We start from the raw sequence: 23,630 nt of genomic DNA, 5'->3' as shown, positions 1-23,630 counted from the left end.
ATCCATTCACAACAAAATGTGAAATAAGTCAAGGGGTATGAATACTTTCTAAAGGCACTGTAGCTCCATCGCCTTAATCTCAATTTCGATTGGTGGTGGTTGACCCTCGCCCTTTGACCTCTGTGGATTACAGGCTATGGCATCTGATAGCTGACGATCCGAAAGCTTTGAAAACTTCTACTGTCAATGTGAAGGGTGTGGATAAAGTGTGACTAAGCAACCCAATAACAACACATCCAGTATATATGGTTGATGAGGAGTCACACTTTGTAGATTCTGCAAACTGTGTCTTACATTATAATATTTTGTTCCAGTTTTTGATATGAGTTCCTTAATTTCAGCTCATAATGTTCTCCTAGGTTTCAAAATGAAACAGTGCTTTGCATAAATCATAGAAAGCCATCAGATGATAATTATGCATACTAGGCAGATTCTTCTATCAGGGACTGTGAACTGTGAAGCCAGAATAGGAGAAACAAATTGGCTTGGGATGCAATCTAGGTCAAGGTGTGAGCCTGAGTGTGAAACTGAATATGCAGATGTAGAGTAGGTGTGTCTCAGATTTGCGTGAGTAGGCGTGTTTGCAGGGACAGAAAAAAGGAACTGAGCTTTAAAAAGCACCTGCGAATGAACAATAGTGCACTTTGGAACTGCCGATACGCGTTACACCGAATCCACAGTTTTCACAGGAACAGGTGTGAGCTCCACAGCATGAGAGGGGTGTTGTGGCTAACGCTGAGGTAGCTAAAGCAACAGAACAAAGAAACTAGAGAGGAGCACTGGAACAACACAGACCTGACCCTTTATGAAGGTAATAAGAGACATTAAATTGGACAGGACAAGTTATTATGCCTTCCAATCCTTCCTATTACCACATACATGCATGGCTTTGTATTATAACTTAATTCAGTTGGTGACAGGTGGTTATATAAGATTGTTACGGGTTTGTATGCAGATAAGAGTTTCAAAGAGTGTCCAATAGGTAAAATGTTTTGCTGTGTTGTACCATATGGTCCTGTTCCTTTATGCACACGTACGAATGTCCTATATGTACACAGCACAGGGGCTCAAATGCAGCATATGTGGCACTTTCATTTCGTTTGCTGTCGTGGACATAAACATGGACATTAGTATTTTGTCTTGTGGGTTTCCCGGGAGACAGGAATTAGATCAACCATTTATCTACAATATGACAACATCCAACTCCCATGATGCTCTGTGGCACAACCCCAACACACCACATCTCCTCCCCACCTACTTTAATTGTCCCCACTATGAACAACAGTCCTGAGAAGGTGACTTTAAACCCCTAGMTGACGACTGCTGGGTCAGGGTGTCACCTAGTAACAGTTCTGGACCACTCACGACTTGTGGTTCTGTCGGTGTTGCTTTTSTCAACAGTAACTGATCTGTGTGGCTTTTCCAGACTATGGCCTCTGCAGTCTGGACAATGTAGGACACAGGACCAGTCTGAGCAATGACTGTAGCAGGAACCCACTTTGGTRRGTTGAGGTAGTTCCTAGCTAAGACAGTTTCTCCAGGATTGAAAGCTCTGTCCTTTGCTCTCAGTTCACAACGTTTGACTTGACTCTCCTGTTGACGTAGGACTGTCTCCTTTGAGTTCGGATGTTTGAGCAGGTCGAAACTTGTGCGTAGCTCTCTCTTCATGAGTAGCAATGCAGGCAAATTCCTCGTGGTTGCATGAGGCATGTTCCTGTAGGATAGCAGGAAGCTGTTCTAACGTTGGTGCAGTGTCCCTTGACCCTGAGATGTGTCATGGTCTGTACGAACCTCTCCGCCAGCCCATTGGTTGATGGATGATATGGTGTGGACCTGATGAGTTGTACGCCATTCACCTGTAGGAAATTAGCCATTTCTTGAAACACTAGCTGTGGTCCGTTGTCGCCAATGAGTTGGAGTGGAAATCTGAACCGACTAAACACTTCTCCAATATTCTCAATGGACTTCTCTGCAGTAGTAGACCTCATGATGGCAACCTCTGGCCAATTGCTATCAGCCGGTTCAGATCGGTTTAAGGAACACATTTAAGCACATTTAAGAAACTTGACAAAAAAACATTATTTTCTTAGTATTTCATTACTTTAACAGTACGTTTCCTAAAACATGGTTACATTTCATTTCAATTTTGGTAATGTTCTAGGAACGTTCTCAGACTGGTTCAGAGAACGTTACGAAACAATGTTCTTCTGTGGGAATTTAAGTACTTCAGCATACCGTTTCCTACAGGTGTCCTCATCGTTCTATTTCAAGTCATGTTCTCAAATTGTTCTGAGAATGTTAAGGAAACTTTCCKGAAAAAACACCAGAAAACTTTAGTAATGTTCAGAGAACATTCAGTTCTAAGCATCAACAAAACTCTCCTTATCCTCTATCTTTTTAAACCTCTTTGGGCTAGGGGGCGGMATTTTGACGTCCGGATGAAAAGCGTGCCCAAAGTAAACTGCCTGCTACTCAGGCCCATAATTGGTAGATTTGGATAGAAAACACTCTAAAGTTTCTAAAACTGTTAAAATAATGTCTGTGAGTACAAAAGAACTGAAGTGGCAGGCGAAACCCTGAGGACAAACCATCCCCCCCCCAAAACAATTCAGCATAACACTGATTTCAATGGCTGGCACTTTTATTATAGGGTGAAATCCTCCCTGATTGCAGTTCCTAGGGCTTCCACTAGATGTCAACMGTCTTTAGYAAGAGTTTCAGGCTGGTTTTTGGAAAKATTAGGGAGAAGTTGTAGTTTTTCTAAATGGCTCCCATTTTGGCTGTGGTGTTTCCAAGCGGGTGGAGGAAAGCGCGTTCTTTGTTATTTATCTCCGGTAAAGACAATAACGATTCTCCGTCTTAAATTTGATCGTTTATTCGCGTATTAGGGTACCTAAGGTTTGATTATAAACGTTGATTGACTTGTTTGGATAAGTTTATTGGTAACGTTTGGGATTCATTTTGTATTCATTTTGAAAGAGGGAAAACGGTGGATTATTGACTGAAGCGCGCCAGCTAAACTGAGTTTTTATGGATATAAAGAAGGACATTATCGAACAAAAGGACCATTTGTAATGTAACTGAGACCTTTTGGAGTGCCAACAGAAGAAGATCTTCAAAGGTAAGGCATATATTATATCGCTATTTCTGACRTCCGTGTCGCAACTGCCTGGTTGAAATATGATTGTCATGCATTTGTATGCGGGGCGCTGTCCTCAGATAATAGCATGGTTTGCTTTCGCCGTYAAGCCTTTTTGAAATCTGACACCTTGGCTGGATTAACAAGAAGTTACGCTTTATTTTGATGTATAACACATATATTTTCAAGAATGTTAAATATTTGAATTTAGTATTTTTGAATTTCGCTCTCTGCAATTTCACCGGATGTTGGCCAGGTGGGACGCTACCGTCCCACGTATCCGTAAGAAGTGTTAAGTGTGTTCAGGTGTGTGGGACYCGTCCACTAATTGGCCACACCTGATCTTAATGAGTGCTTGTTTCCTTTGAAATTGGGTCTGTTTGAATAGACTAAAGTGAACAGCTTTGTATGCATAAAAAATCATGGCATGTCTGCTCCATCCAAGAGGTGCAATGGACTAATTTAATGGATAGAGAACAGAAGATTATAGGTTTGAATCTCACTGATGCCATTACATGATTAATTCTTAATGAAAATAATTTCCATGTGTCCTATCTGTGCTTAGAGTTCCAAAAGGTTATCCCAAAATAAGCTAGCAGTGTATTAAAAGTCTTATTGAAACYTTCAGGTACATTTTTAAAGWTTTTTTTTTTTWWATGTTTTAAAACTTCTTATGGCTGCAGTCCCATTAACGGGATCGATGCTAAAACAAAGTGACTTTGCATAGCCACATRGTTTCAACAGAAATACTCATCATAAATATAGATGATAATACAAGTTATACACATGGAATTATAGATATACCTCTCCTTAATGCAACCGCTGTGTCAGATTTCAAAAAAACTTTACGGAAAAAGAAACCCACGCTATAATCTGAGACGGCGCTCAAAAGTAAAACACCATAGCCGCAAAGATGGCGTCAACATAAACAAGAAAATACATGATAAATATTCCCTTACCTTTGATGATCTACATCAGAAAGCACACCAGGAATCCCAGGTCRACAATAAATGTTTGTTTTGTTCGAAAAAATCCGTTGTTTATGTCCAAATACCTTCTTTTGTTAGCGCGTCTGGTATACATATCCAAATGCTAATTCTGGTCAGTGTTATATCGGACAAAAACTTCAAAAGGTGATATTACCGGTCGAAGAAACATTTCAAACAGAATCAATCAGTACAGAATCAATCATTAGGATGTTTTTAACATATAGCTTCAATAAAGTTCCAACCGGAGTATTCTTTCTTGTCTTCGTGAGCAATGGAACGCAAGTGACTACCATGAGGAATAACCATGATGAGAAAATGGCTGCTTGATGGACACCTGACTGATTCTGCTATCATTCACTCCCACAACACCATAGAAGTCTCATTATAATTTCTATTGATYGTTGACATCTAGTGGAACCCCTAGGCAGTGCACAATCATTCATATCTCAKGGGGATTTCATTGGGGACTGGTGAATACATACAAGCTCAGATTTCTGACTTCCTGTTTTGATTTCAACTCAGGATTTTGCCTGCCAATATGAGTTCTGTTAATCTCACAGACATAATTCAAACAGTTTTAGAAACTTTAGAGTGTTTTCTATCCAATACTAATAATAATATGCAAATATTAGCATCTATGACTGAGGAGCAGGCTGTTTGATATGGGCACCTTTCATCCAAGCTACTCAATACTGCCCCTTCAGCCATAAGAAGTTAAATAACCTATAATTTCCGTTATCAGAGCGTTAATTAAGCTTCCCAGGAAACTTTCAAAGAACCAGATTAAAACATTCTCAGAACCTCCCTGCAACCTAAAAATAAATGTTTCCAGAACAGGCTAAATGTTCACTTCTGTTCTCAGAACATTTAAAAAAACGTTCAGTTTTACCAGTCAGGAAACGTATGGCTTCCTTCCCAGAACTAATGGGAAACCAAAAATGTATGTTCCCACAACTTCCAAGGAACTAAATGTACTAGCTGGGTGGTTTCCTCAGTGAAGGCAGAATGATAACTCTCCTCCCCCACAGCAGACAATTGGACTGTACTGACAGCTCAGTTCTCTTGGAAAGGTAAGGTTTCAGTTTCGGGGGTATCTCGTTTGCCTTTAATGATAATGTCCATCACTTAAGATAACACATTTCTCCACACTGGTGCCACTTTCCACTTGTCTGAAGTAGATGTCAACTTGGCATGACTCTGGTTAAACCACAGTTAGTGGCAATCTGGAAAGTCCATCTGCGTTGCAGTTCAAACTTGCAGTACTTGATGTCGTAGGTGTGTGCTGACAACAACAACGCCCACCTTTGCATTCTGCTTGCAGAAAGTGACGGAATTCCGGTATCCGGTCCAAAGATGCTCGTCAGCATTGTTCTGTCCATTTCCATGTTTTGTCCTGACAAAGAAACTGATGCAGCGGTTTCAGCGGTTTCTTTGCTAAACTCGGAATATTTCCACAAAAAATATTTCCACAAACTTCAAAATGTTTTCTTTCAAATGGTATCAAGAATATGCAAATCGTTGCTTCAGGTCCTGAGCTACAGGCAGTTAGATTTGGGTAGGTCATTTTAGGCTAAAAAAATAAAAAAGGTACAAGGTTTTTAAGATAGTGGGTAGGCCTGTGTTTCCATGTGTCATTGTACACACTGATGGCTAGTCCAGTGTGATCTACTCCAACCACGAACATCCCAGTAGTCATGGATAGTCTTCTTTCACAACATAGAGTGGCAGCTTTTCAGTTTGTGCTCATTAATATCATTTGCAAAAACAAAATGTTAAAACTGTTCTGTATATGCGCTCCACTGCTCCATACTTTCATTAAATGGTCCAATGTTTCCAACAACTCCATACATTTTTTGTTTCTCAATAGGCTCCTGATTGTCACTCTATTCCACGTTGGTGTACCGTAATTTAATTGAAATGATGTGGAAACAACATTGATTCAACCAGTGTGTGGGCAKTGGGTCACTTCAATATTGTCCTTAACCAAGGCAATATTTCCCTCAGTCATGTGATCTTCACTCACTGACGTTTCYTCCTCAAGTTCATTCATTTAGCAGTTTTTTTCAAATAAATGTCCTTTCCTTCACTGTACCCTGTACCCTGTACTTCACTGCACAGTGGATCTGGGCCGATTCCGTCTGAGAGTCGGGGCACTCGGCCGACGTCATGTGGCACGAGTCTGGGCCTCCTTCGGCAGTATCACTTATTGCTAGGATGCGGGGATTGCGCTTGGGCCGATTCCGGTGTGAGTTCCGGTGTGATCTAGCCCAAATGTATTACTTGGGGCTCGGGACCATTATGGCTACTCTTTGGCAGATGATTACATGGGCTGCTTTATATAATTAACATTTCATTATTTATTTTTCCATATTTTCTCATTGTTTCTGTGATCAAAAAATAAAATGAACATTTAAAGTCCTGTTTAAGTAGTATTTTAGTATTTTGATACTTTGTGCAAGGCAATTGATAAGTACTAAAAACTTGGATGGYGCATCCCGAGTGGCGCAGCAGTCTAAGGCAGTGCAAATCGGATRGGAATTGATGCTACAGATGCTGGTTTGATACCAGTGCCAGCCYCAACCGGGAGACTCATGAGGCGACGCATGGGTTTGGCCCGGCCGGGATGMCCTTGTCCCATCGCGCTGTAGCGACCCCTGTGGCGTGCCAGGCGCATGCCCGCTGACATGGTCACCAGGTGTACCGAGTCCGACACCAATTCCGGTCCGATTCAATCAGTTCAGGCCCCTCGGAAGAGGGCCGCTTCTGGGCCGACTCCTCATTACTAGCTGGGTATKWTCCTCCCTTTTTAATCACGTTGTTTTCCTGCTTTTCATCCATCCCGAATCCTTTTCTTCCATGCATGACAATGCTAACCTCTCTCTTAACTAGCTAGACTCTGCATTTGCCTCTGCTAGTAATACGCTGTGCTAACATTAACTTAGACTGTACCACGGGATATAACATTTTTAAACTTGTAAAAACCGACTTCTTCCAGACAAAATAGTTCCTGTAGGTTCAGACTTACTCGTCGCCAATCTTTTGTTATGTCTTGTGGGTTTCATAACCASGTCTTTATAACAATTAAATYATGAGACAGGAATTAGTTCAACCATTTATCTAGAACGTGATCATCTACCAACATCCAACTCCCATGATACTCTGATGGGATAACCCCAATACACCACATCTCCTCCCCACCTACTTAAATTGTCCACATTATGAACAACAATTATGTACAACCTTACAAGTCCAAGCGTCTTGGTGCCCGCCTATCTCTCGTAGGGTAACGGCTTSCCAACCTGCAATAATGTCTCTTGACTGTGGCGTTGACTCCGGTGTAGGCATGTGAGTAGCCTATGTCACAGTCTCATCATACACTTGTGTGGGTGCGGCTGAGTCAGTGTCCTGAGAAGGTGACTGTGAGCCCTTAGGTGACAACTGCTGGGTCATAGAGTGCAGGTCAGGCATGCAGATGAATCTGTCCCCCAAGGGGAAAACAGTTTGACTGAATATACAAAATGTAACATGAAACTTGACCTAGGAGAATTACTTATTGTGATGGATAATGTCAGAGATTCAAGGCACAGATATGTGATGGTGCTAGTATCACACTAGTAGTTTTCTCTTTTCAAGAGAAAAGGTTAAGCCTATAGTTGACGCTTGAATTGTGCTATGAAGATTCTAGTCTTACTATGTTAACTGTCTGGTAGTTTCTCAAACCATAGATGTTTTACTGCTACTGCACCTCCTATGTGTTTGCTTCAGCCCAAATGGAACTCTGAGGAGATGGTGTATCTTTATCTATGACGGTCTTTGTTGGGGCATACTCAAATACAGCATTGACAGGATATCAATGCCTGCTCCAAAGTTTATTTATACATTGCCATCCCAGCTAGCACATTTGGTTCCTTGGAAGTTGAGGGAACGTTTGTTTTTGGTTTCACATTGGTTGTTGGAATGAAGCCATACGTTTCCTGACCGGTAAAACTGAACGTTTTTTAAACATTCTCAGAACAGAAATGAACATTTTGCCTGTTCTAGGAACATTTATTTTTAGGTTGCAGAGAGGTTCTGAGAATGTTTTATTCTGGTTCCTTTCAAGTTTTCCTGGTAGGTTTTATTAATGCTGTGAGAATGTAAATTATAGGTTATTTTGAGGTTTTTGAATAATTTCTTTAAACATTTCACTGAATGTTAAAATAAGACTTTTAATAACACTGCTAGCTAATTTTGGATTAACTTTTTTMAACTCCAAGCACAGATAGGACACATGGAAATMAATTTCCATAGGCATTAATCATGCAAACACATGTATTTTTTATTGTGAGATGGCATCAGTGAAATTCAAACCTATAATTATCTATTCTCCATCCATGGAATTAGTCCACTGCGCCACCAGAATGGAGCTAGCATGCAATATTTTTTTACACATACAAAGCAGTTCATTTTAATCTATTCAAACAGACCTCATTTCAAAGGGAAAAGGCACTCATTAAGATCAATTGTGACCAATTAATGGGCACGGCAAAAACACTTCAACACACTTAACAAGATAGAGAGTTTTGCTGATGCTGATAATGGAATTAATGTTTTTAAATAACATTCTTTGAACGTACTCTGACCATTACTTCAGTTTTCTTGTGTTTTTTATGGAACGTTTTCTTAACGCTCTGAGAAAGGAATGTATGTTTTTAAATAACATTCTTGGAACTTTCTCTGAATGTTACAAAAGATTTCTTCTGTTTTTTTATGGAATGTTTTCTTAAAGGGATAGTTCACCCAAATTACAAAATGACATATTAGTTTCCTTACCCTGTAAGCAGTCTATGGACAAGGTATGACAGCAATCCATGCATTGGTTTAGTTTCCATGGCACTGTTTCCACKTGCTAATGTTTTAGCATTTGTGGCCAAATCCCATTCAAGTAATGGAACCGATATTAACATTTGTGACTTTGTTGAGCTTCACAATCAATTTTTGATACTTTTGGATGATTTGGACATGAAGCACAAAAAAATGCTTATATCGGTCCCATGACTTGAAAAGGATTTATGCCACATATGTTAAAACATGAACATGTGGAAACAGTGCCAGCGTAAAACTAAACCAAAGCATGGATTGCTGTCATACCTTGTCCATAGACTACTTACAGGGTAAGGAAACCAATGTGTCTTTTTGTAATACCAAGAAAATAATYTTTTTGTTGTCAAGTTCCTTAAATGTGCTGAGACTGTATCAAAGCCAAGCAACTATCCTTCACCATTCCCAGAAAGTTGTGGGAAGGTTGTACGCAAAATAACACATGGTTCTGAGAAAGTTATGTGCTAGCTGGAACTGCTGATAAAAGGTGTTTTTGTAACGCTTATTCAAATGATCATGGATAGTTWGCACAAAGAATTGGGGAGTTGTTTGTGTGTGCAGGGAGTAGTAGGGGATCTATTCAGTGAGCCGGGTGTATCAGCCATGTTGTATCTGAATTATATCTGAATGCATGCAGCTAAGGCTTTCCTGTCACAACAATGCCGGGAAAGATATCACGGCCATGCTAGGGCATTGCTGTTGCTGAGATACTATCAGGGTTGTATGATAGTGGATCTCATTTAATTTCAGTTTGCAACAATATGGTTTGCCAGCTGGAGAAACTCACTGACGAATGAAATTTGTCTCAATCTGTCTCCTTACCCTTCCTTACGCCTGATACTATTTAGGTCCTAAAACTGTTACTGTAATTGGTACAGGTGCCCTCCCTGACATTGTTCTTAGCTGTGAAGGCTGTTGGCCAGCAGGATCTTCCACAATCCTCCATCCCTCGCTGACTCTCTCTTTGAAATCTGACCTTTAATCCCCACACGTCTATCCCTGGCACTGCCCTCCTCCAGATGTTCAGTCTGCCGTAATGAGACTTTTGCTCCTAATACTAACACTACCTCCCTCCCCTCCCCCCAGAACTTCTACTACAACAARCCCAACCCCTGTACTTGAAATACCGACGCACAAGTGTAGCCCATCCAATCACACACAACCCCTACCCTCACCTCGGTTAACAATGCAAAAAAACTATATTTTCATCATAGCAGCATGCACTAAGCACCGCTAATTACCAAGATCAAAGGTTACTTGTGTTCCTTCTGCCAGATACATATCATTCTTCCATTTGAGCTTCTACAGATGTACAATTACAATAACCCAAACAAGGATGTGATATGTCTGACAGGCTTTGTTATGACTGCCTTTTGTTTGATCACACATTTTCTGTCTTACACTCAAACCCCCTGTCTGTTTTTATTTTCCACCTGTTACTGCGGTGAGGAGTGGTCCTTTACTGTGGGTCCCCATCCCCCGGTCTTTACCCTCTTGTACAGCCAACAGACTCTCACTCACACATCTGTAAATTAGCCAGGTTTGTCTGGCTAGCATGTTAGCAAAGCAGGATACAGTAAGTTGACCCTGGATAATAATCTAAGGTCAGTTTTTCATTGTTCCCCCTAATGGTTAAGGTTTGATTTGGGAAGGGTAAGCTGATCCTAGATCTGTGCTTAAGGGCAACTTCTACCCATAGCCGTATTAACTACAAGAAATACTGTTTTATACTCCCATTACTTCCCATCTTAATGTGACTTCTCAAGCAAATGACATTCCTGCTTTTTAATTAATCGTCATGCAAAACACGGACATACCATGGCATGTGACATCCATGCACAAAACAATTGACATAAAATCACATTGTTCTCTTGTTACTAGACAACCATGAGCACTGTCGTTTCCCGGCTGACATGTTTTTGCTGTCTGTCGCCTCACAGCAACATAGAAAATGAACATTCATCAGAGTCCCATTGAGTATTGCAGTTTCCATAGCAACGGGGACAGAGTGATGGAGAGTGGGCGAGAGTGATGGGGAGTGTGTAAAGGAGTAGGTGAGGTAGGAGTCAAAACAATGTGTGTGTGCGTGGGTGTGTGCATATGTGTGTGTGTGTGTGTGTGTGAGAGAGAGACAGAGAGAGGAGGATGAGTGGGAGAGAGAGAGAGAGAGAGAGAGAGAAGAGGATGCGAGAGAGACAGAGACTGACTGTCTGTGTGAGGGGCGGCTGTTTTTTCGCCGTGAAACCTTCTATTCGATAACACCCATTCATGCATTTTTCTGTCTCTTTTTTTTCTCCCAGGTGGATGGAGTGACAATGACGCTGTCTGCCTGACTATCTGTGCATCTCCTCATTATCATTCCCCCTCCCCCTCTCTCCATCCAATCCCCTAGTCCTATCTACCACCCCCCTGTACACCACACAGAAAGCCAAACAACCACCACCACCCATCTCTAACAACGTCACACACACATATAGACACACACATATAGAAACACACACATTCGCACACACACTACTCTTGTCTCCTGGAAAGGGATTTAAAGATTCGCAGCCTCTCATTTGTAATCAGATGAAAGAGGGGATTATCTCAAGGTTTCCTCCATCTTGTTCACAGCCAGGATAGAGGGAGGGAGGGAGAAGGAAGAGGAGGAGACTAGTGGAAGGGAGGGCGCTGTGAATGGTGCGTGGTGAGAGAGGGGGGGTCACCTGTGGATTTGAGGGAAGGAGAAGCGCTTTCCTTTTCCTTTCCAACATCCTGGACTAACAGGGGTTCTCCTGGGATCCTGGGGGATAACTGGACTCTGACACAGAGTGATTGAGGAAGAGAGGGAGAGGAGGAGGAGAGAAAAGGAACATAAGGCACGGATCTCATATTCTTCCTGAAAGGTAAGCAGGGGTTACAACAGAGACTTTTCAGGATGAAATGGTTCAATCTCTGTGTGTGGGTGTGTGTGCATGCGTGGCTTGCATGTGTGCGCGTGTGTATGTACTGCATGCATGTGTGTGTAGGGTGGGGGGGGGGGTTTGATGTAGGCCCTTGAGTGAGTCAATACATGCAGTCAGTCACATTCTGGCCCTAGTCTCATACAAAGTTCAGATAGTTGAGGCATTATTATTATTTAGATGTGTGTATAGCATAGCAGAAAGAATATCCATTTGTTGCATTGTGTGAGGAGGTATATTCTGAAATATTATTGTAAAAAGAAAAAAGGCCACGGATTCATTCATTTGACTTCTCACATCTCTATTTTCAGACTACCACAGATCAGATGTTTGGTTCTCGTGTCAGTGGGCAAAGTGTTAGCACACCATTATTTTTTACTGACTAGCCACATGTTCCTACACTTTATGGCATATCATCTGCCTGTTCTGTCTATTGTCAGAAGTGACCTTTGCTTCAAACCAGCTTAGATGTAGCCAATTTACAGGAGAAAGACAACTCCGTGCTTCGGATCAACAGCAGCTTGTTAGCTGTGGGGAACATGCGGCTAGTCAGTCAGTATTAAAGAGAGGCATGCTAACACTTTGCCCACTGACACCAGGCTATACAGTGATTTCACTGCACAACATTAAATGACTTGAGCGTTTGCTGTTATCTGTCAACATTGTAAACATTGAATTGAATGGGTTTGTCTTGTCTGTAGACAATAGGATTTACATATGTTGTAATTCACTGTGGAAACATTCAGCTTGTGAGCTGTCAACACAGATTCCTTCAATAAGTACACTGAATAAGGCACAGAGACCAACATGTTCTTTATCATGCATGTTATCCCAAAAAGACTGTAACTGATATTCATTATTCATTATAATATTCATATTCAGCCTGTAGAGCCCCTCACAGAGACCCTACATGTAAATAACGAGGAGGTGTACCATGGGACTGGGGTGGGATGGAGAGCCACCATGGGGCATTTGGCTCCAAGGGTAGAGCAGACTCATTGGTGATGCTTTTTAAACTGCCCCTAGAGGCCTCATATGTAAAGTAGAATAACAAAACATCAATGGACAATTAAATGCACATTTTTCAAAAGCCCATAGAAGGTACATGATCATTTATGTAMTGTGTGTATATAATATAAGGGTATTTGACTTAAAGGTTATGTGATTGAGGTTCAGCACTCTAGCCGACATCGTATCATCACGCCATGTCACAAGTTAACACATCCACTACCAAAGCTTTAGAGAGCCTACATTGAAGACACCCCCTAATGCTCTCAAAGAAGACATAGACAATCCTGTGTTTCTCTTGTAATCTTATGGATCAGTGAGGGGCTGATCCAGACCTAATCTGAACGTCCTAATCTCTGCCACTGTGAGTGAGAGATACCTGACCAGTTTGCTCATGGCATGCCCCCTTCTGTAGTGGACAAAACCAATGACCCTCTGGTTTAGGCTGGCACCACAATCTGTGTACAAGAGATAATCAAGGCCTTAACGTTTAAGCTGCAGAGACCAAATGGTTGTGTCTGTGTCTCTCTTGTAAAGCAACAAAACAACTACACTAACACTTTGAAAACACTTGGGACTAGACTCAACTTCAATTATAAAAATGTAAAAAAACACTGTGAAATTCTAGCTGTCAAGTCTGGCGTTACACTAGACTACTCCCAGCCGGATGATGACTCATCTCATAATGAAGCAATTAGCATGGTACCAGATGACTGGTTTCATCAGGGCGTCCTCATGCATAAACTGTGTTAGCTCTCCGTATCATACAATAAGAGCTTATATCCCTGAGCCATATTGTTGATGCTCTGTCTGTTTCCATTGTGTTCCAGGGCTTTCCCATGGCAGAGAGTGAGCGTCCTGTGTCTGAGTTATACCCACCAGAGGGCAGTGTTTCCCTTGACTCTGCCCTCATTACCGACCCCTTTCTCTCCCAGAGCTCCACAGACGGGCTGACAGGTCCCCCGAGGCAGGAGGAACTCAGGAAGAGCTCCAGCGAGCATACAGCTCTATGCTCTAACAGAGACAGAAAAAATTACAGCCAGGGGCCTACTCAGGCTGTCCAGCACACCATCCAACAACACACACCTGACCATGTGGACCCCAGGACTGCTGTTCGCCCTCACAGTATGGCTGAGTCATCATACACAGCCCATCGCCATGAAGAGGGCATCACCAGCTATGGTCACCAAGCCAGCGGGGACGTGTTATCAGCCTTCGGAGAGAGCCAGGAGCCCTACCCCTCGTCATCATCCCAGAAAGACCTGAGAGGACTCGATCTGTCCAGGCTGCCTGTCCAGAGGAGTCACTCAGATACCCTCCACATGCTCAGGGAGGTCCCTGCCCCCCCACCCCGCAGTGAGACCAGCTGCCCTTTGTATCCAGGGAGAGACTACCTTTTCCAGGATGCCTCTCCTCAGGCCTTCTCCAGGTTTGCCTGCAAGCAGCCCATGCAGGTCCAGAACTGCAACCCTGTCAACACCACCTGCAGAGGGGGAAATGGTGGAGGAGGCAGCCCCACACAGCAGCCTCAGGCCGGGAGTGTCAGGGTCGGTGCCCCTGGCCCCTCTAACACAGCCGCTGAGGTCGGCGATGAGACCCAACAACAACATTCATGTGAGGAAGCCATCTGCTATTGCGCTTTTGTCCACCACCACGGGGCGTTGGAGGACACGTTTGCGGCGTACTGCCACCCCCAGCCCATCCTCGCCCCTGCCCAGCTGCTGCCACGCTTTCCAGGCACCGAAGCTAAGTTCAGGGACCAGAGGGTGCTGCCACCTCACCCGGCGCATACCCTCATCTCTCTCCCTTGCCTCATGTCCTCCGTCAGTGAGACAGGACTGGATGCCAAGCGCCTGTTGCAATGCTGCAACCTCAATTGCAACCTCAACTGCTCCTGGGCCAACACTCTGCCCCCTAGTGGAGCCCTGCAGCAGCAGGAGTATAGCTGTCCTAGCAGCAACAATAGAGCCACCAGGAACACAGGGACTATGACATCCCACAGGGAGCTCAGGGACGTGGGGGTGCAGACTGGGCAGATCCACGAGGCACGCCTGGCCCATATGTTCCCCCAGGTCTGCCTGGTGGAGAAGAACAGGAACGAGAATGGGAACGAGAGCGGGAATGAGACGGATACATCCCAGAAGTCCCCAGTGAAGGAGGTGAAGTGGGACGCGGAAGGGATGACGTGGGAGGTGTACGGGGCGTCTGTGGACCCTGAGGAGCTGGGTCTGGCCATCCAAAAGCACCTGGAGCTGCAGATCAAGGAGACGGCTGGCCGCGCTGCTAACCTTTCCTGCCAGGATACGGCCACGTCCAGGAAGAGCAGTAGTGGCGCCGGCGGCAGGAAGAAGAGGGGAGGGGTGATGGGCTCAATCAGGACCCCAGCCTGCTGCGCAAGCTCCAGCACGGCTGTGGACTGACAGGGGGAGACCTGAACACTGTGCTTAGTGGTCAAGATGGCTGCAGCTTTATTATGCATCAAATGTGACCCCAAAACACCAGAGACAGTGTGACCAGCCTCACGTAGTGAATAAGATCATCTGTGTGTCAGTCAGAATATTGGCATGTGTACAAGAACCTACCATCATATTGATTAAAGAGGTGAATGGACAGAGAGTGAAAGGTTGTATTTGGATGGAATTCATTCGTAATTGTACCTTCATCATCAGCATAGATGCCCAGTGATAGAACAGAGCGCTGCCACAACAGTCAAACAAAGGGATACAATTATTTCTTTATCATTTAGAGTTGATTTATTTACATGGGGGGAATAACTAGGGGTTTCTGTAAATAGACAAGCTAAAGGTTATTAACAACACAGAGTGGGAAAAGAAAGCATCAATACACCATAGACTTCTAATCACAATGGCTAGAAATATATGTCTATCTTCCTCTCATTTCTAATGCTAGGATTTAATCAAATTCTGTGTGAATGTTTGAAGCATACAGTAGTTTTTGTTTTCGCATTTCTTTTCACATTATTTCTACTGCCCCATATTCACATTGAAAATCGAGAAAAGTTATCACAATCCTGATTTAGCAGTACTTCACTCGACTGGCATAAAATAAGTCTTTAACTAACCTCAAATTCTGTGATCTCAGATGATTCATCCGAAACTGTGATGCAGCTGAGAATACCGTGACATAGAGAAAGGGTTAACAGACTGGAAAACGTTGATCAAGAAAGCTGAAATCTCATCAGATATCATTCAATATATTAATGCACATAACAATAGGCCAAATAGCATATTTGTGAATAATATTTTCTTTCAATTTTTCAACTTTGTCATATGAACATTTATTGCATTTGACCCTGTACTTTAATATGTCTCTAAAACATTATGGGTAAAGGATCTAATGTGTTATATGTTCTGCATGATGATTGTCTCAAAACTACAGCCAATGTTTTAGTCATGTACTGTATCTAACCAGAGGGTTAAAGTTTAACTTGCACCACTGTAACAGTATCTCATCAATTTACTGTGCCATAAAAATGTACTGCAGTGGTAGGCCTATTGTAAAATGGATGAGTTACAACTAGCCGGTCAGTTTGATAAACCTTTCAAGTATGTCATTTCCATATTGCGTTTGAAAGAGATTTTGCTCAATCAATTATAACCAGATTTAAAGTAGCTTTTACTGTTGCTACAATGCAGGAATAACTGTTTTATCATTAAATCAGTAATATAATGTTTAAGAAAGTTATTCTTGTGTATTAAATCATTACCAAGCTTGGCATTAAAGGGCTCTTTTGTTCTTTACAGTATAATTTGAATACAATTCCTTTATCATATTTTGCCATTTCAGGTCACAGCACAGGCTGTTCATCATTGTTGGGTTTGTAGTGGAGGGCGTGATTGTCACACCCTGACCGTAGAGAGCTTTTTATGTCTCTATTTTGGTTTGGTTAGGGTGTGATTTGGGTGGGCATTCTATGTTCATTTTCTATGTTTTGTATTTCTTTGTTGTTTGGCCGGGTGTGGTTCTCAATCAGAGGCAGCTGTCTATCGTTGTCTCTGATTGAGAACCATACTTAGGTAGCTTTTTCCCACATGGTTTTTGTGGGTAGTTATTTTCTGTTTTGTGTTTCTGCATCTGACAGGACTGTTTCGTTCCTTCTCTTTGTTATTTTTGTATTTAGTGTTCAGTTGAAATAAAAGCATGAACACTTACCACGCTGCGCTTTGATTCACCTCTTCTTCAACAGACGACCGTTACAGAACTACCCACCAAAAGAGGACCAAGCAGCGTGGTTACCTGGAGAGTTGGACATGGGAGGAAATCCTGGAAGGCAAGGGACCCTGGGGACAGACGAGAGAACATCGCCGTCCTGAGGAGGTGGCACAGCGGAGCAGGCACGAGAGGCAGCCCCCAACATTTTTGGGAGGGGGCACACGAGGAGTTTGGCTCAGTCAGATTGTAGACCTGAGCCAACTCCCCGTGCTTACTGAGTGGGGCGTCGTACTGGTCAGGCACCGTGTTATGCGGTGGAGCGCACGGTGTCTCCAGTGCACGTTCACAGCCCGGTACGCTACATCGCAGCTCCTCGCATCGGCCGGGCTAGAGTGGGCATCGAGCCAGGAGGGATGGTGCCAGCTCAGCGCATCTGGTCTCCAGTGCGTCTCCTCGGCTCGGGTTATCCTGTGCCAGCCCTACGCACGGTGTCCCCGGTTCGCCAGCACAGCCCAGTGCGGTCTGTTCCAGCTCCCCGCACTTGCCGGGCTACAGGGGGTATCCAGCCAGGACGAGTTGTGCTAGCTCTGCGCTCGAGACCGCCAGTGCGCCTCCACGGCCCAGTGTATCCGGTGCCTCGGCCAAGGACAAGGCCTCCTGCATGTCTCCCCAGCCTGGTGAGTCCTGTGCCTGTGCTAGGAACTATTCCTCCTGCATGTCTCCCCAGCCTGGTGAGTCCTATGCCTGCTCCCAGAGCCAGGCCTCCTGTGTGTCTCTCCACTCCAGTGGTGATCCATGGCACGAAGCCTCCAGTGATCCATGGCAAGAAGCCTCCAGTGATGATCCATGGCACGAAGCCTCCAATGGTGATCCATGGCAAGAAGCCTCCAATGGTGTCCATGGCACGAAGCCTCCAGTGATGATCCATGGCACGAAGCCTCCAGTGATGATCCATGGCACGAAGCCTCCAGTGATGATCCATGGCACGAAACCTCCAATGGTGATCCATGGCAAGAGCCTCCAGTTGATCCACGGCACGAAGCCTCCAGTGATTATCCATGGCACGAAGCCTCCAGTTATGATCCATGGCACGAAGCCTCCAGTGATGATCCATGGCACGAAGCCTCCAGTGATGATCCATGGCAAGAAGCCTCCAGAGACGGCCTCCAGCCCGCGAGCCTCCAGAGACGGCCTCCAACCCGGAGCCTCCAGAGACGGCCTCCAGCCCGGAGCCTCCAGAGACGCCCTCCAGCCCGGAGCCTCCAGAGTCGCCCTCCAGCCGGGCCCCCGCTACGAGGGTCCCCAGTCCGGGGTCGGCAGCGTAGTTCTGGGCTGATCCCTCACCTTCCTCATGATCATTGATGCCCCACGAGGTGAAATCTTGCAGGAGCCCCAGACCGAGGGTGATTGACCGTCATCTTGAACTTCTTCCATTTTCTAATAATTGCGCCAACAGTTGTTTCCTTCTCACCAAGCTGCTTGCCTATTGTCCTGTAGCCCATCCCAGCCTGTGCAGGTCTACAATTTTATCCCTGATGTCCTTACACAGCTCTCTGGTCTTGGCTATTGTGGAGAGGTTGGAATCTGTTTGATTGAGTGTGTGGACAGGTGTCTTTTATACAGGTAACGAGTTCAAACAGGTGCAGTTAATACAGGTAATGAGTAGAGAACAGGAGGGCTTCTTAAGAAAAAACTAACAGGTCTGTGAGAGCCGGAATTCTTACTGGTTGGTAGGTGATCAAAAACTTATGTCATGCAATAAAATGCAAATTAATTACTTAAAAATCATACAATGTGATTTTCTGGATTTTTGTTTTAGATTCCGTCTCTCATAGTTGAAGTGTACCTATGATAAAAATTACAGACCTCTACATGCTTTGTAAGTAGGAAAACCTGCAAAATCGGCAGTGTATCAAATACTTGTTCTCCCCACTGTATATCAGTGGAGGTTGCTGAAGGGAGGATTGCTCAAAATATTGTCTGGAATGGATTAAATGGAATGGTATCAAACGTGTTTGCTACCATTCCATTCACTCCATTCCAGCCATTATTATGAGCCGTCCTCCCTTACGCAGCCTCTACTGATGTATATTAGGACATAACCAGTTTATTAGGTATACCCAGCTAGTACCAGGTTGAACCCCCCCCCCCCCCTTTGCCTCCAGAGCAGCTCGAATTCTTCGGGGCAATCTACAAGGTAAACTTTCCACAGGGATGTTGGTCCATGCTGATGTGATGGCATCACGCAGTTGCTGCAGATTGGACGGTGGTACATTCATGCTGCGAACAGCCCGTTCCATCTCATCCCAAAGATGCTCTATAGGGTTGAGGTCTGGGGACTGTGCAGGCCCCTCAAGTTAACTGAACTCACTTTCATGTTCCGGGCAATGTTTTTCAACTCTTCAATTGTCCAGTGTTGGTGATGGCGTGCCCACTGGAGCTTCTCGATGAGTTGTGCGTTCCGAGATGCAGCTCTGCACACCACTGTTGTACTGCACCGTAATTTGTCTTTTTGTGGCACGCCGGTTAGCCTGCACCATTCTTGCCATTCTCCTTCGACCTCTCTCATCAATGAGCTGTTTTCGACCACAGGACTGCCGCTGACTGGATGTTCTTTGTTCGTCGTACTATTCTCGGAAAACCCTAGACACTGTCGTGTGTAAAATACCACGCTCAAAGTCGCTTAGGTCACTGGTTTTACCCATTCTAACATTAAATCGAACAGTAACTGAATGCCTCGATACCTGTCTGACAGATTTATATAACAAGCCACGGCCACGTGACTCATTGTCTATAGGAGCGATGTATTTTCGTGAACGGGGTGGTGTTACCTAATAAAGTGTATGTCTCAGATAATGCATTCTAGGCTACTGTTGATGCTAGCAATAAAGTCTTTTAGATGAAGTCTGAAGTGGTGGTAGCATCTAGGAAACTGTTTCCCCCCTTTGTATTATTGAGGTTAAACTAGCCTCTGGTGACACTGATGTCAGGTATTTAGAATGTCACACTGTAATTCACTACAGTGAAGTCACTACAAAGAATTTAAATATGTTGTGTCTCACTGTCTACCTTGCTGTAAAGCTATCAAAAACAACGTCACTGGAGCGGATAATTCACAAAATGCTAAATATTTTTCACCTACGGAAGGTTCAACCTGCAGTTGAGAGCTTGAGAAATGTAACCATGTTCTGAGGCGACACAGTTTTTGTTTATGATCAAGGGAGTAAAACAAGCTTATCTTTTGGAATATGATCGGGTATGACAGTTGAACTAAGCTCACGAGGTATTTAAGAATCAATGGGTATATATAATTAATTTCAACGTTTTAAAAAACGTATGTACTAATGGAGATTGCCCCTTTAAATAAAACTGCAAGGTGTGTTTAATGAAAAAAACATTTCACCTTTATTCAACCAGGTAGGCCAGTTGAGAACAAGTTCTCATTCACAGCTGCGACCTGGCCAAGATAAAGCAAAGCAGTGCGACACAAACAACAACAGAGAGTTACACATGGAATAAACAAGCGTACAGTCAATAACACAATTGAAAAAAGTCTATATACAGTGTGTGCAAATGGCGTGAGAAGGTAAGGCAATGAATAGGCCATAGTAGCGAAGTAATTACAATTTAACAAATTAACACTGGAGTGATAGATGTGCAGATGATGATGTGCAAGTAGAAGTACTGGTGTGCAAAAGAGCAAAAAGTAAATAAAAACAATATGGGGATGAGGTAGGTAGATTGGATGGGCTATTTACAGATGGACTATGTACAGCTGCAGCGATCTGTTAGCTGCTTTTGCAATTCGTTCCAGTCATTGGCAGCAGAGAACTGGAAGGAAAGGCACCCAAAGGAGGTGTTGGCTTTGGGGATGACCAGCGAGATATACCTGCTGGAGCGTGTGCTACGGGTGTGTGTTGTTATCGTGAACAGTGAGCTGAGATAAGGTGGAGCTTTACCTAGCAAAGACATAGATGACCTGGAGCCAGTGGGTCTGGCGACGAATATGTAGCGAGGGCCAGCCAACGAGATCATACAGGTCGCTGTGGTGGGTAGTTTATGGGGCTTTGGTGACAAAAATGATGGCACTGTGATAGACTGCATATAGTTTGCTGAGTAGAGTGTTGGAGGCTATTTTGTGCATGACATCGCCGAAGTCGAGGATCAGTAGGATAGTCAGTTTTACGAGGGTATGTTTGGCGGCGTGAGTGAAGCAGGCTTTGTTGCGAAATAGGAAGCCGATTCTAGATTTAATTTTGGATTAGAGATGTTTAATATGAGTCTGGAAGGAGAGTTTACAGTCTAGCCAGACACCTAGGTATTTGTAGTTGTCCACATATTCTAAGTCAGAACCGTCCAGAGTAGTGATGCTAGTCGGGCGGGCAGGTGCGGGCAGCGATCGGTTGAAAAGCATGCATTTAGTTTTACTAGCGTTTAAGAGCAGTTGGAAGCCACGGAAGGAGTGTTGTATGGTGTTGAAGCTCGTTTGGAGGTTTGTTAACACAGTGTTTAAAGAAGGGCCAGATGTATACAGAATGGTGTGTGTGTGTGTATGTGTGTTCTCATTCATGTTTCTGTCTCTGTCCTCTGCTGCCTGAGGAGGTCCAGCTGTATGAGTTGCTCCAGGAAGCCAGAGTTTGGTCCGATGGATCTGTTCAGATAGAGAAAGGCTCTTGTAGACCATCAGATACCCCAGGGCCAGAACATTGGATGTCCATGGCACAGTGAACAAACACCTTGCCTTGTGTGTGTGTGTGTGTGTGTGTGTGTGTGTGTGTGTGTGTGTGTGTGTGTGTGTGTGTTGTGATATGTGTGGTGTGTGTGTGTGTGGTGGTGTGGTGGAATATAGTGTGGTGAGATGGATAAGAGAAGAGAGGGATGAGGTGAGAGAAGCGAGGGATGAGAGGAGAAAGGGATGGCTTGTGGTCCGTCAGTGGGCTAACAGGAACTCCAGCAGCTCAGAGACAGATGGAGGTTCATAGCACCGCTTCTTTAGAGACATACTGACACCGTCTGGAGAGGAGGTGTGTGTTAGTTACAGAGACAGATAAACCTAAGCGGAGCAGAAAACAGTCTGGTCAACAACAATCAAACAAAACCTATTTCCCATCTGATCCAAGTCAACTTACCTTTAACAGGCAGCACAGTCCCTCCTCTTACCGGGTCTGCTCCTCTTCATTCACACACACGCACATGCACACGCACGCACGCACGCATTCACACACACACACACACGCACACACACACCCCTGCAGTTAGCTTCCATTTTTAGCATTCTGCAATTCTATACCTCCTCACCAGTGATGAAAGCATCCTCCAGAATTTACTAGACAGATGACACTATTCATAATGTAAAGGATTTATAGTTCCTAATATAATATAATAGATACCAATCTGAGAGAAAAAAGTACCTTTTAAATTGTGTAATCTCATTATTAATGTTTCAACTGATAGATTCCCAGGAGACAACGCTCAGCTGCACAAGTCACAGCTCAACATGACAGTGAGCATTGATTGTCATGTGCCTTTCTTTTACTGAGGAGTGGCTTCCGTCTGGCCACTCTACCACAAAGGCCTGATTGGTGGAGTACTGCAGAGATGGTTGTCCTTCTGGAAGGTTCTCCCACCTCCACAGATGAACTCTGGAGCTCTGTCAGAGTGACCATCGGGTTCTTCGTCACCTCCCTAACCGAGGCCCTTCTCCCCCGATTGCTCAGTTTGGCTGGGCGGCCATCTCTAGGAAGAGTCTTCGTGGTTCCAAACATCTTTCATTTAAGAATGATGGAGGCAACTATGTTCTAGAGGACCTTCAATGCTGCAGAAATGTTTTGGTACCCTTCCCCAGATCTGTGCCTCAACACAATCCTGTCTCGGAGTTCTACGGACAATTCCTTTGACCTCGTGACTTGGTTTTTGCTCTGAACTGCACTGTCAACTGTGTGACCTTATATAGACAGGTGTGTGCCTTTCCAAATCATTTCCAATCAATTGAATTTACCAAAGGAGACTCCAATCAAGTTGTAGAAAGATCTCAAGGATGATTAAAGGAAACAGGATGCACCTGAGCTCAATTTCGAGTCTCATACCAAAGGGTCTGAATACTTATGTAAATACATTTTTTTTATTATTTTTTTATGTATAAATTTGCTAAAATTTATAAAAGCCTGTTTTCGATTTGTCATTATGGGGTATTGTGTGTAGATAGATTTTTTAAATGTAATATATTTTAGAAAAAGGCTGTAACGTAACAAAATGTGGAAAAAGTCAAGGGGTCTGAATACATTCCGAAGGCACTGTATCCATCAGAGAGAGAGGGTTACAATACAGGGTTGATAAATGAGAGATGGAAATGGAGAGAGAAGGGGAAAGAGAGAGAGAAAGAGCAGAGAAAGAAAGAGAGTCATGTAACAGGCATTATGTCACAGCTGAGGTCACCAGATGACAGGAGGGAGGGAATGGAGGGGTGTGTGTGTGTACTGTGTATGCGTGTTTATCATGTGTGTGTGTCAAAATGTA

At 43.9% G+C, this 23,630-nt stretch overlaps 1 protein-coding gene across 2 annotated transcripts; it reads left to right on the top strand.

Moving 5' to 3' along the window:
• Positions 1 to 649: 649 nt before the first annotated feature.
• Positions 650 to 17,113, top strand: si:dkey-191g9.7 (G protein-regulated inducer of neurite outgrowth 2). 2 transcript variants are annotated; one of them, XM_024006716.2, is made up of 4 exons: positions 650 to 811; positions 10,929 to 11,047; positions 11,289 to 11,876; positions 13,772 to 17,113. In XM_024006716.2, exon 4 carries the CDS (start codon positions 13,781 to 13,783, stop codon positions 15,359 to 15,361), a length of 1,581 nt encoding a protein of 526 aa, XP_023862484.1. In that variant the 5' UTR covers positions 650 to 811; positions 10,929 to 11,047; positions 11,289 to 11,876; positions 13,772 to 13,780; the 3' UTR covers positions 15,362 to 17,113. The 2 variants fall into 2 exon arrangements, with proteins under 2 accessions (XP_023862484.1, XP_023862483.1); XM_024006715.2 differs by lacking the exon at positions 10,929 to 11,047.
• The last annotated feature ends 6,517 nt before the right edge of the window (positions 17,114 to 23,630 follow it).

This window comes from Salvelinus sp. IW2-2015, linkage group LG18, assembly GCF_002910315.2.
Source record: "Salvelinus sp. IW2-2015 linkage group LG18, ASM291031v2, whole genome shotgun sequence".
Lineage (NCBI taxonomy): Eukaryota > Metazoa > Chordata > Actinopteri > Salmoniformes > Salmonidae > Salvelinus > Salvelinus sp. IW2-2015.
The sequence above is the reverse complement of the archived record's forward strand: the minus strand, read 5'-3'. Positions and strand labels throughout refer to the sequence as shown.

Excerpts from the sequence above, each read along its gene's own strand:
- si:dkey-191g9.7 (XM_024006715.2), top strand. The coding sequence starts at position 13,781 with ATGGCAGAGAGTGAGCGTCCTGTGTCTGAGTTATACCCACCAGAGGGC.